The sequence below is a fragment of the Acanthopagrus latus genome, chromosome 8, assembly GCF_904848185.1.
Source record: "Acanthopagrus latus isolate v.2019 chromosome 8, fAcaLat1.1, whole genome shotgun sequence".
NCBI lineage: Eukaryota > Metazoa > Chordata > Actinopteri > Spariformes > Sparidae > Acanthopagrus > Acanthopagrus latus.
This window is the reverse complement of record NC_051046.1, coordinates 23289367-23302091: the sequence shown is the minus strand read 5'-3', so window position 1 is coordinate 23302091 and position 12725 is coordinate 23289367. Positions and strand designations below refer to the sequence as shown.

At 39.6% G+C, this 12725-nt stretch overlaps 2 protein-coding genes and 1 long non-coding RNA gene across 4 annotated transcripts in view; 1 reads left to right on the top strand and 2 right to left on the bottom strand.

The window, feature by feature from the left end:
• LOC119023866 (probable polypeptide N-acetylgalactosaminyltransferase 8) overlaps nt 1-12725 on the bottom strand; it is a 30518-nt gene that overhangs the window by 14344 nt on the left and 3449 nt on the right. The gene's annotated exons all lie outside the window — the stretch shown is intronic.
• On the top strand, nt 1602-5983 carry LOC119023875. The gene is made up of 3 exons (XR_005076356.1): nt 1602-1742; nt 1914-1987; nt 5850-5983. It is a non-coding gene; the product is annotated as an uncharacterized LOC119023875 (long non-coding RNA).
• On the bottom strand, nt 1943-11851 carry LOC119023868 (probable polypeptide N-acetylgalactosaminyltransferase 8). Of its 2 annotated transcripts, XM_037106115.1 has the most exons (11): nt 11506-11851; nt 11099-11265; nt 9343-9529; nt 7243-7440; nt 6951-7065; nt 5854-6039; nt 5582-5719; nt 5327-5419; nt 5042-5212; nt 4740-4908; nt 1943-2596 (listed from the first exon to the last, which is right to left on the bottom strand). In XM_037106115.1, exons 1-10 carry the CDS (start codon nt 11793-11795, stop codon nt 4789-4791), a joined length of 1665 nt encoding a protein of 554 aa, XP_036962010.1. In that variant the 5' UTR covers nt 11796-11851; the 3' UTR covers nt 1943-2596; nt 4740-4788. The 2 variants fall into 2 exon arrangements, with proteins under 2 accessions (XP_036962010.1, XP_036962009.1); XM_037106114.1 differs by having other exon boundaries at nt 1943-4908.

The window sequence follows — 12725 nt, the reverse complement described above, 5'->3', positions numbered from 1 at the left end:
GAGAAAGAGTTCTTGAAAGAAGTTTGCAAGAGCTAACATGAGTTTCAGATTTACTTTAAGCCATGTTATCATTGGTCTTTGAAAACTTTAGAGCAAAACAGGCTTGTGTTTTTGGTCACAGTAGGGTTAGTAAGAGAACATTGCCCTTCTGAAGTCCTGAAGTTCAAGATCACAGGATTATGTAACCAAATTGTTACTACAAAAAACTTTTAGTCAGAATGTGTAAAAAAAAAAAAAAATGTGCATACATCATGGAGTGTACCTTTAAGAAACAACAATCAAAGTACTACACTTTCCCCATGACTACTGTACAGTTAACCTTTATAATATAAATAATAATATAAATACTATCATGGACCTATGCACCAATCTAACCTGGGTATCTGTGGCTCAGGGTCTGGTTCAGAACTCTGTGATGGTGTCCGGGGTCGGCGTCATGGTGTTTTGGGGGGCATTTGTGGGCAATGCTCCCCCAAATAAGTTACTGTGCCCCCCCTTTCCTCTGCCCTCACCTGCCTGCAGTGCAGCCTTTTGGTTCAAAACTTTATATTCTATGAATCTGTGTATTAATCAATTTATTTAAGTCACTATACAGTGAGGATTAGATTTGAAAACTAATAAAAACAAAATAATCAGAAAAACAGTGTTGATCATTTGCATACAGTCACGTTTGAGTTAGTAGTGTGCTCAGTGGTTTGGTATTGACCTGTTGACCTATGACCTGAAGGCTTGAAGATATCAAGTTAGGCGAGTTCAAGATCACGCAGCCTAAATCGTGATGCATGCTGGTTAAAATGTGTCCATGGTGTCCTGGATGGGAGTGGTTTCTGCTCCGCATTCGATGTCACATGACCTTAGGTTATTGTGGGAGCAAGGTGGCTGCAGAGCAGTTGAGCAGTTGCTCTCCAGGTACTGCACAAGTCTAGACCCACCTTCATGATGTCAGGACTTTGCCCTAATTGGCTCTCATGTATGCTGACCTATATGACGTGTGTTTCAATGAATTTCCATATCCATAAGTGCCTGTGCCTCTTTTCTACTCAAACATCACATACTGTTAGATAAGTAGCAGCCGTATAGCCGAGCCACCGTGAATAAACCTAAAAAATCCTTCATGTAACGCAACAACCCTGAAAGATCACAATGAAATTTTAGCAGTATCCTGTTATTCACACAACATGAACAGAGTAAGAAGAACAAGTAAAAAGTACAAGGCATTAGTGCAATGTGAGTACATTTAAAAAAGTAAAAATTAATAGATAATATGTACAGTGTTACAATTATGTGATGATGGTAGCATCAATAAATTGCTCAGTTCTGTCACCTTAATAATAATAATAATAATAATAATAATAATAATAATAATAATAATAATAATAATAATAATAATAATAATAATAATAATAATAATTAAACCACCATCATTAAGTATATATTTCAAATATAATGATACAATTAATGTTCTCTTTGTTTTAACTTGTTTTTGGCAGTAGAAGTTAAATATCCCCATTAACCAAAAAGTAAACATCCATATTGACCGACCACCCCCCTCAATCTGCATGAAATGGTTTGGTCCTGCCTTAGTACTGATCAGTGATGGTGTTTAGTTGCAGTCAGTAGATGTGCCAGAACCACAGTTATCACGGTGTTATCGAAATCAAAATCTGGTTTTCAAAAAAGGAAAGTGAGGAAAGACAAAGGAAAGGGTGTCAATCTCTAACCCAGTTTTTCCTCTAAGAAAGGTGGGTGGCCTGCAGTCTGTGAGTGGTATTAACCTGTTGGCTTAATGTCCATAGTGAAATAAGCTAGCTAGCTGCAGACTAGTGTTAGCCCACATTTCATCAACGTTTAATCAGTGCAGGGAAACGTTTAACAAGACATTCATATTAAATTATTGTCCCTCCCTCTTTTAGAAGACTTAACAACAGATGAGTCAGCAGCAGTCCAGTCTCCCCATAACTGTCTCCCTCCCTGTCCCAGTGAAGAAGTGAGCAACACTGTGTTCAGTGACATGACAGCTAGCATCATTGCAGGCAACCTGTGGGGATTTCTCTGTCTCGCTTGCTCATTTTACCATTACAAAAAAGAAGAGGAAATATTTATTAATGACAGAAATTCAAACACGAATTATCTTCTCACATAATGATCAATAAGGCAGAGTACAATTCAAATAAACACGTTGTTCAAACAGATCCATCTAGTCACTAGTGCATCAGCAGCAGCAGCAGCTGTCTGTCAGCCCCTTATAAAACAAAAATAGCATATAATCCATATTTATTTGCATGTATTAAAAACAGTTCTGAAATAAAAAGAGCATTTGTATGTGTATATATAATATAGTTCAAATTCAGCTATCACTACAATAGAATGTTTGGTCAGTAGTAGTGGTAGACATCTTGCAACCGTGACCGTCGTTTTAAACTCATTTAACGACATAACATCTCTCTTGACTGACATTGACTCTTTTCCCGCCCATGGCGTGGAGACAGGAATGGAAGCTGCAGGCCTGTTCCGTGAGATGACCGAGCCCAGTTTCCTATTCATTACCAAGTTAGTCCACACTGTTCTCACCCTGCTGGACCCACCAAACAGGCTTCTACAGAGGAAAGACACTGACTTAATGACAGGATTAAGTATTGTGGCCAAACGTGCTCCGTTGGATGTTTGGTATAAGACATGGATTAGCATGTTGATTGTTGACAGGAAACTAATATTATCATGTATTTGCAGAGTATATTGTGGCAGAAAGTGACCCCCCGGTTAGATGTGCTCTGACGCCGACTCTGATGGTGTCTCTATCTCTAGTAGTCTCTTCCTTCTTGCTCTGCACCTCTGCTGGGCCTCTCTCCAATACCTGTGCTTTGACCTTTTCTCCCTTTCATCCTGATCAGCCACTGTGCTTGTCTGCCCTGCATTTCTCCTTTTGTGCCATCTGTTTCTGTCTTTTTGCAAATTTCTTTTCAGGGTCGGCATCTCGCCTTAACCTGTATTGTCATTGCCTTTCTGCTGGTGACAACTTCATCTGAGAAACGGAAATGATCCAATTTGCTTAACTTGTAATGTTCATCACAAATGTACCAAGCTCTGCATGCACTGGGACTTCAAACAAGTAAGACCTTATTTAACACCTACTAACAAGTTGCAGTGAGTTACTAGAGACTGTTGCAGACTTGCACCTTGGCACACATCTTACTCATTTCATCGTCAACAGCAAACCTGTCTAACTTACTGGAGTTAGTAAGGAGTTTGTATTGTAAATATCAAAATTCTAAGTTTGAATATCTTTTCCAAAACGAGCAATCATTGTCAAGCTGCTGCTTTAGGCATTATTGATAGCATTTCATTCTAACTATATTCAGAATTTTTACAGTAATGGATCAATTAAGCAAAAAATGATCAACTGCATTACTGTTAAATACTGCTTTTATATTAATGCATGAGTTATCATAATGTAATATAATTTGTAATAGTAATACATGTTTTTCTGCACTGAGTAGTTTACTTCTACATCTAGTAATTTAAGTAAGTGAACTCCAAACCCACATGCTCTGTAAATCTATAACTCAGTTCCCAAATATTGCTGTCCCCTTTCCTGACACAAGAGACAAAGGTGAATGGTTCTTATACTGTATAGTTCAACAAGCTTTTAGAACATACAGAGATCCTTTGTACACTGATAATAATTAAATTTTGCACACACACTTAAAAACTTCACAGTCCCTCCAAAGGTCATTCTACATAAGTAGAACAATGTGTAAGCCATTGATACCAGGACACTGACCAACCATCCATCAATAACTGTTTAAAAAGTACAGATTCTCAAACTTAAGATCCAAGAGGAAAGACCATTTATGACCTTTTTTTATAGATGCATCGGTGCATTGGTTTGTTTTTTTTATATGTGTCCAAAAATTGCACAGGACTGTCCAATCAGTGATCAGATGTCTTGCTGTAGTTTATGTAACAAAACTAAAGACAAAGAACAAAGTTATTTTCAAGTTCACATGGACAGTTCTATTGAACAAATAAGTTAATGAGCCTCTGAACAAGTTGACTCTTCCAAAGCCTGGATAATCCTGTTTAAACAGTAATATTCAGAAAGTGTAATCTTATGTAAACAATAAACAATACATTAACAATTGATTAGATAGTACAGTAGCTTTAAACCGTCAGGAACACCATCACCCACTAAAGAATGGTTGTAGAAGGCCATATTCCTGCTGAATGTCAGAAATGCACATCCAGTCCACATCTTTCTCAATCTGTGGCCTTCACTTCATTTAGACCTATGTTTCCTTCACCCTATGATTTGCTTTACTGTCCGTCTCTGCTTGAAGGTTACTTCTGTAACAGATGATGAGGCTTACTAATGTACAAGCAGATAACATCAACAAATTTACCTAACAGCAACAAAGTATTGCATTGTATTATTTCCAAAAGTAGCAACATTTGCATAGTTGGGCAACTGTTACAGAACTAATTAATTTGCTCCAAAACAGTCATAGCAACACATCTTACTGACAGCGTTGGATGTTTTAAGACCACTGCTGCAATGGTGAAAATTCAGTGTAGCCAAAATTATTATTATTATTTAAAAGGGAAATATGTAAGAATTTTAGTTAACATAACATAACTTTTTTTTAAATCAGTCTCTCACTTTTTCCATCCTAAATAAAGTGGACTTAAATAATTATAGGAGTCTCAGCCTTTCACACATTCAGGTGTTACTATCTACTGACCTACGAGCAGAAAAGTGCACTTCTTGTTGGCTCCACACACAAAAACACTTCAAAAAGTTTTTATAAGGTTGTGGATTTCCCATCTTTGGCCAGAGCATTCCTGTACTAGAAGTGTTTTGTTTTTTATCTCCAGGCATCTTTGTGTTTCTCTGTTCTTCAGTTCTTTGCCCTGGAAAGAGAGAGAAAAGTTGTCAAGAGTGCTGGTTCGTTCTGTCATCATACAATATTCAGACAGGCTATGTTTTCAGCTTCACGAGTCACCCTTAACTCATCCATCCTCTAAGTTCAGTGTGTTGTTGTACCTGAGTGAAGTCCCAGTAAATCCCCATTCCTTTCTGCATGGCCTCTTTGCAGCTGAAAAGACCAGGCTTGGTTTCATTTTTGCTGATTACAGTTACGCAGCGGTTGTCACTGTATTTGTGGGACTTGATGCCGCCGATGTAGAGCTCACCAGTCGCACGGTAATAACTGTGCTAAAATATAAAAGAAAATGTTCACTGACCATCTTTGGCACAACAGTGTAAAAACTATTAATTAACTTTCCAGAGATTATAATCATTGAACTTGGCAACACATTTGGTAACTACCTGAGGTCCGAAGACGTGGCATTCGAAGGCGATGGGTGTGTGACCTGGTTGTGGGCCTTGGTCTAGACACATGTCAGTGTCAAGATTCTTCATCTGTAAAGTGGGAAGTTAATTATTTTTTCAAATCCATTTAAACATCCTCAACCACTGTGGCAGGTAGAAGTGAATCATCACAATGCACAGTTCAGTGTGGCAATATGTAGCACACACCGTGCTGTACCACACTTATAAAGCACTAGAGAAAACTAAACTTACTCCTCCATAGCCAAGTAGGTCGTCCCAGGGATCTAACTTGGGATACACATTTTCCAGGTACCATTTGAAAGGTTTACAGTTCAAACTTTCTCTGAGTTTTTTTCTCTCAGAGACATCCCCAATGTCAATTCCATGATTCTGCAGAGGCAAAGAACATGGCATGAAACTTAAATAACTTTAGGAGCTAAGGAAATGTTAAAATGCTCATAACTAAATAACTATACATTGATTTTTCTTCTGATTTCTGTTCTGCTTGACTACATTTTAGGCACCTCGAATGGCAAGCTCCAGGCTAGGTTGACGTTGTGTTTGTATTCATCCATCCAGACTTCTGCTACCCTCAGGGCGTTTCTCCTCATGGCAGCGTCCAGGTCAGGTGTGTAGGGCTTGTGAAGCCTTGCGATGTGGGCAATCTTGGAGCATGGAACTACTTCAACACTGCCTCCACATGTCCACACCTATTTGAGCACAAACACTCCTGAATTTTTAATTGTATACTACACAAAGGCACTTCAATGGTAATAGTGCAATAGTTAAGTATGAGAAAAGCAGAAATTGTATCTGTAGAGCTGTATCTAAGAGCTTCTTCTGTGTTGACTATCTGGGGGCAGTCCTGCTTAATCATATACACGTTTAAAGGACACATAATATGTTCATTTTCAGGTTCTTTTTTTTATCTTTAGTTACTACTCGAATAGGTTTACATGACATAGTGCTCAAAAAACACAGCAGTCTTCTCATGTGTCCAGTGCTGCAGCACTTTATTCCCCCTCCTGTCTCTTTAAAGCAACCCCCCACCCCAATACCCAGTCTGCTCTGATAGGTCAGCTCAGCCATGCCTGACCCAGCACTGCTAACAACAACAGAGCAGCTGTGCGAAATCAGTTCTTATAGGCTAAACCAGCTGCTTATTACTTATGTTTAATAAAACTTCATAGCTCTAAAAATATTACGTTTAACATACTACCAACAAACACATGAATTTGTTGGAAAACTTTGGATTTATGTACACTTTAAGCAAAAACTGTAACATGATGAATAGTAAACTTTGGAGGTGCTGGTAGGTGGATTTTGTTACCTTTGGACACACAGTTCGCCTAGATGTTTACATCCGTTTCCAGTATTATTGCTAAGTAAGCTAACTAGCTCCATATTTTCCAAATTGTCAATCTTACTTTTGCCAAGGAAGTAAGTCTAATGTCTTTCCAAAGAGTCAGAGTTATTTCTTTAATTGATTGTATTACTCCTTGGTTTAATTTGGGTAGTTAATAACTTTTAAACAGCTCTAGCAGCTTATGATGCAAACAGTTTCAACGTTCTTAGTGTTATCAGCTTTAGGTTTTGATGTTGTATGGTGAAGTTAACTCACACGAATTCCCAGCTCAACATTTTCTCCACCGTAGACTTCCATTCCTTCATCAAGAAGTCCAATTTCTCCAAGAAACTTCCTTTCAGCTACCATAATTCCCATGATGGATGGACTCCTTAGGTGAAGGAAGAGAACTGATCGTGTTTCATTGAAAACACACTGTACATCAGCATTGCTATAAGAAGCTGTTAAATGATTAGAAATACCTCATCCAAGATGCAATTAATAAAATCAGGTCATTATATTTATATGAGGTATGTAGATTACAACAAGACTGATTGATTTCACTTACTTTCCAGGCAGTGAGGTGTCCTGGAGTTTGTGATACTCTGGTGAAAAATCCTCATACATGCACCATAAATTCCAGTCAAAGGCTTGTGCAAGTGCATAGTATGGAATAACCACGAGGTTATTATAGCTGACAACGTCAAACACAGGAGAAACCACTGTGGTTCGGTCAGCTTTGATCTGTGTCAGCAAAGGTTCAGCCCTGCATGAGTGGAAGAGAGGAGAAGTTGCAATAAACTTCCTTAATTTGAAACTCCAGACACACAGTAGGGTTTTTCGTTATGAGTCATTCAGTGTTAAGTGTCATTGTCCTGAGAGATAACTGTACAACCCCGATTCCAAAGAAGTTTGGATGCTGTGGTTCTTCTTGTTTTGTGTGATGCATTCATCAGTAGAGTGCATTTACAAAAACAGTGGTCAGATTGAACATACAACAAATATTTTGTCTATGTAGCAGATTAATTTGAATGAATGTTGAAAATGAATTAAAAGACTGTAATAATTTTGGCAAGCATGAACCTTTTAAAGGAGACATATTATCCTTTTTTGTAATTTTGCTTTCCTTCAGTGTTATACAGTGCCTTGCAAAAGTATTCACCCCCTTGAACTTTTCTACATTTTGTCACGTTTTAACCACAAATGGAAATGTATGTTATGGGATTTTATGTGACAGACCGACACAAAGTGGTGCATAATTGTGAAGTGGAAGGAAATTGATAGATGGTTTTAAAATTTTTCTACAAATAAAAAACAGAAAAGTGTGGTGTGCAAAAGTATTCTCCCCCCTGAGTCAATAATTCGTAGAACTACGTTTAACTGAAATGACAGCTGCAAGGTTTTTGGGGTCTCTACCAGCGATGCACATGTAGAGACTGAAATATTTGTGCCATTCTAACACATGCATATTCTTTGATCTAAACCATTCCATTATAGCTCTGACTGTATGTTTAGGCTCGTTGTCCTGCTGGAAGGTGAAACTCCACCTCAGTCTCAAGTCTTTTGCAGACTCTAACAGATTTTCCTCCAAGATTGTCCTGTATTTGGCTCCATCCATCTTCCCTTCAACCACACATAGCATTTTACATTTAGGCCAAAAACGTAATGTTTTGTCTCATCTGACCATTGTTGTGCCCTCCACATGGCTTGTGGCAAACTGCATGGCTTTGTTTCAACAATGGCTCTCTTCTTGCCACTCTTCCATAAAGGCCCGATTTGAGGACTGCATGACTAATAGTTGTCCTGTGGACAGATTCTCCCACCTGAGCTGTGGATCTCTGCAGCTCCTCCAGAGTTATCATGGGCCTCTTGTCTGCTTCTCTAATCAACGCGCTCCTTGCCCGGCCTGTCAGTTTACATGTACGGCCATGTCTTGTTAAGTTTACAGTTGTGCCATACTTTTTCCATGGATGGATTTAACAGTGCTCTGCGAGATATTCAAAGCTTGGGATACTTTTTCATGTCCTAACCATGCTTTAAACTTCTCCACAACTGTATCCCTGACCTGTCTGGTGGGTTCCTCGGGCTTCCTGATACTGTTTGTTCACTAATGTTCTCTAGCAAACCTCTGAGGCTTTCACAGAACAGCTGTATTTACACTGAGATTAGATTACATGCAGGTGGACTCCATTCACTAATTAGGTGACTTCTGAAGACAACTAGTTGCACTAGATTTTATTTAAGGGTATCCGAGTTAATCTACCCTAATTCTCTAATGTGAACCCCCTCCTCCGTGACCTCCACTGGCTTCCTGTGGTGGCCCACATCTGATTCAAGATGACGGTTCTGGCCTTCAAGGCCATCAGCGGAACTGCAGCCATCTACCTCCAAATGTTGGCCAGACCACACACCCAAGAGCGAGCACTTCACTCTACTATATCAGCTGGCCGGCAGGTGCTACCATCACTGAGAGCAAACAAAGGTCGCTCTACACCCAACCTGAAACGGGACATACTATGTCTCCTTTAAATTAATTCATATATAAAATTGAAAATTAGACAAATTAACTTTAGGAAGACACGGCTTCCTGAATGACAAATAATGTGAAAAACTACTAAATACTAAACACAAACCTGTGTACAAGTACCAGTGTCTTACACATTCTTACCACATCTCATGGACTTCGATGTGTGCGTCCAGGATGGCCACCACGTCCGCAGTAGCAACCCTCCATCCAGAGACCCTGGCAGTAGAGAGGCCTTTCTGCTTGTTGTGCCTCACTCTTATGATGCGCAGATCTGGATTCTGCTCCTCAAGCATCTTCACATAAATGTCAAGGTCCCCCTTCAGGTCCTCTGAATTGAAAAGAGAATCTGGCATATATTTTGATATAAGGGGAGAAAAGGTTTGACAGACAGGCTACCAGTTTCTGCACTGGTATCCCAGAATTCCAAGCACACACTAAGCATGTCAAGGGACAGTTCTCATCATATACATACCTCACAGACCAGTATGTTCTACACTGAAAGGTGCTTGTAATGTGTCATTCGCCCATGTGTCCAAGTCCAAAAGTCAGCTTTTTGTCTATATGTGCTTATTCCCTTTCTTGCTGAGTAAAATGAGAAGAAAGATACCACTCTCATGACTGTGGGCTAAACATACTGCCAGCACCTGCTTAGCATGCTCAGCTCAGCATGAAGACCAGAAACAAGGGGAAACAGCCAGCCTGGCACAAAATCCTCCTCCTGGCACCTCTAAGGCAAACTGAAAGACACTTTAAATCTTGGCAAGCAGGCAACAACTGCATATTTCAGAGAGTCGCATTAACTGTCAAAGAAATAGGCCAGCACACAAACTACTTTAAACCAATAACGAGATTGTCATTACGCTCTGGTTTCTGTACAGACTAAACAAACTAGGAATACACCATGAATAGGTAAGATTCAGAGGTGCTTATAAGTAGGTTCTGTTTTTGGACAGCCTGGCTGGCTGCTTCCTTGTTGACCGTCTTTAAGCTCTATTAAGCTGACCTGCTGCTGGCTACAGCTTCATCTTTACCATATAAATGTGAGAATGCTATCAACCTTTGTCATCCTAACTCTTGGCAAGAAAGTCAGGAACATATTCATCAAAATTCAAACAACTGCTTTAACTCTCTGGGGTCCAGGGTACAATCGGCCATTTTGACTACTTTCGATTTTAGCTTTTATATTTTACCTTAAAAACGGTCAACGTTGCCTTGTTTTTTTCAGCACAACCTCATTTCTGGCTGTACAGTTATTTTTCCATTTTGACATACTGTATCAACACATTGGATCTAAATTCACACAAAGTGTGAAAACCACAAATATAGAAAGCAGACATAAAATGTTGTTTGCTAAATTTGTACCCGTTTTTTAAATTTACAAAGTTATATAAAACTATTTACATAAAAATGCAGACAGTGCCTCATCTACGTCAGCTCCAGCAGCTTGAAGAAGACTTGCACTGCCTGCTCTACACTCAGTAGTTGCCTTACTGTTTTGATACACAAAACAATAAAACGACTACACTACTAATGCTGTCTTTTGCTGCCATTCCTCCCACAACTTTCTCCTCTTCCTCAGCAACCAAATGTCGTACATTGCCTTATAATTTTTGGTTGGCTGATGTGGTGCATTTTTCCACCAACAGGAAAGATGTTGTCTTGTGTTTTCTTTTGCTTGTGAGCCCCTTTTTTATCATTTCTTTTAATGTGACAACTATATTAAGGAAAAAGCATTGGTGTTAATTATTCATCATAAGTCTGGTTTTACTTGGCCTATCAACACAATATAAAAACTGATTTATCAACATGATTTATCAGCTTGTCCTGCCGTTCAGCATGTGTTAATAGTCTTGGGTTTGCACAATACCACGCCTTGGTAACCAACCAACCAACCAACCATTAGAGCTATTGTCATCCACCATTATTATCTCCTTCAGCAGGTTTTTAGGGGTGCGGTCGATGATGCTGCGCATGGCTCTCTTGATGACAGACAGGGCCTCGTTCAGGTAGATCAGCACCACTCCAATACTTGGCAGGTCCTTTGGGTAACTTTTTTCCAAACACCTATTCATTCAGATACAAAAATAATTATTGTGGAAAAATAACCACTAGTCTTTAGTCTTTAACACCAGTCTGATGTGTGAAGGCTTTACTGAAAGACAAACTATATGAACCAGAAAGATGGATATACTATACAAAAAATAAACTGGGTGGAGTCCATAGGGGACTGTTTTTTTAACATTGCTCTTTTTATGAAGTGGAATAACAGGTCTGACATTACATCCAAGACCATGAAAATCGTACCTTGGATCTCTGGTATCTGGAAGAGCTCGATCGAGAGGAAGGCGATCGCTCACAAAAACATTGTATCCATACTTCTGAAACAAAAGCTCTGCCTCTCTTTGTTCATCCTCAGTCAGATTTTCCCCCCAGTTATCAAAAAGGGGAGAGTGAGGGAATACTTTCTTGAACTCCTTCTTTTTGGGCGCCTCCTTTTGGTCCTTGATCTCTGCTTCTGGTTTTCCTTTCTGCTCTGGTTCCTTTTTGGCTGGCGGCTGTTCTGCAGCTTGTCTGTGTTCCTCTTTTTCCAACATTTTCTGGATGGAATCTTGCTTTTCCTTAAAGGTTTTGAGCACATTGTCTGGACAAATGTGAGAGATCAAGAATGACAGGGAGAGAGCAAAATGAGCCAGAGGCAAGTTATTTTCAAAATTTTTCCTTGAGATGAAACAGTCTCTTCATTGATTCTGCAGCTCTGATTCACAAAGAGTTCAGACACTTTGCATAATTCAGGTGTTGAAAATGTTCAAAATTAAATTTATACAAAAACAATATAATTTAATGGTTTGAGTATTGAATGTTTTGTTTTTGCACTTTAGTAATTGGATATAGATTGAAAATGATTTGCAAATGATTAAGATCTGTTTTTGTTATGTTTTACAGAGCATCACAGAATTTTTTTAATCCAGTTTTATGGAAATAAGATAACATTTTCCTGATTCCAAGGGGCAATCAAATTGTTGCATCCCATCTATCTTACTGCACTGTTCCGACTGCTTCCTCAAAATTCATCCCCCTTATCTGGATTCGGGTCTTGGAGGCAGCATACTAAGGTATTCCAGGTATCCTTTTTCCCAGTAAGACTTTCCAGCTCCTCTTGGGGGGTCCCGAGGTGTTCCCAGGCCAAATGGGATGTATAGTCCCTCCAGCAAGTTCTGGGTCTGCCCTGGGGGCTCCTCCCAGTTGGTAATGCCCAGGAGGGGTCCTAACAAGATGCCCGAACTACTGCAACTGGCTCCTTTAGAAGCGAAGGAGCAGCACCCCTACTCCGAGCTCCCCGAGGATGATCAGACTCCTCACCCTATCTGAAAGCCCAGCTGATGTATGGAGGAGACTCATTCTGGCTGCTTGTATCACAGCCTCTCAGCTTTTACCTACAGCTCCTGGCCATAGGTGAAGGTTGGAACGTAGAAAGACTGGTAAATTGAGAGCTTCGCCTTCCAGCTCAGCTCCCTGTTCACCAC

Bases quoted from the DNA above. Each gene is read 5' to 3' on its own strand.
- LOC119023868 (XM_037106114.1), bottom strand. From the start codon at position 11,795: ATGTTGGAAAAAGAGGAACACAGACAAGCTGCAGAACAGCCGCCAGCC. The intron at 9,530-11,098 runs GTTGGTTGGTTG...TTTTCAATTCAG, and splicing joins GGATGACAATAGCTCTAATG to AGGACCTGAAGGGGGACCTT. The intron at 7,066-7,242 runs GTAAGTGAAATC...CCTTCACCTAAG, and splicing joins GACACCTCACTGCCTGGAAA to GAGTCCATCCATCATGGGAA.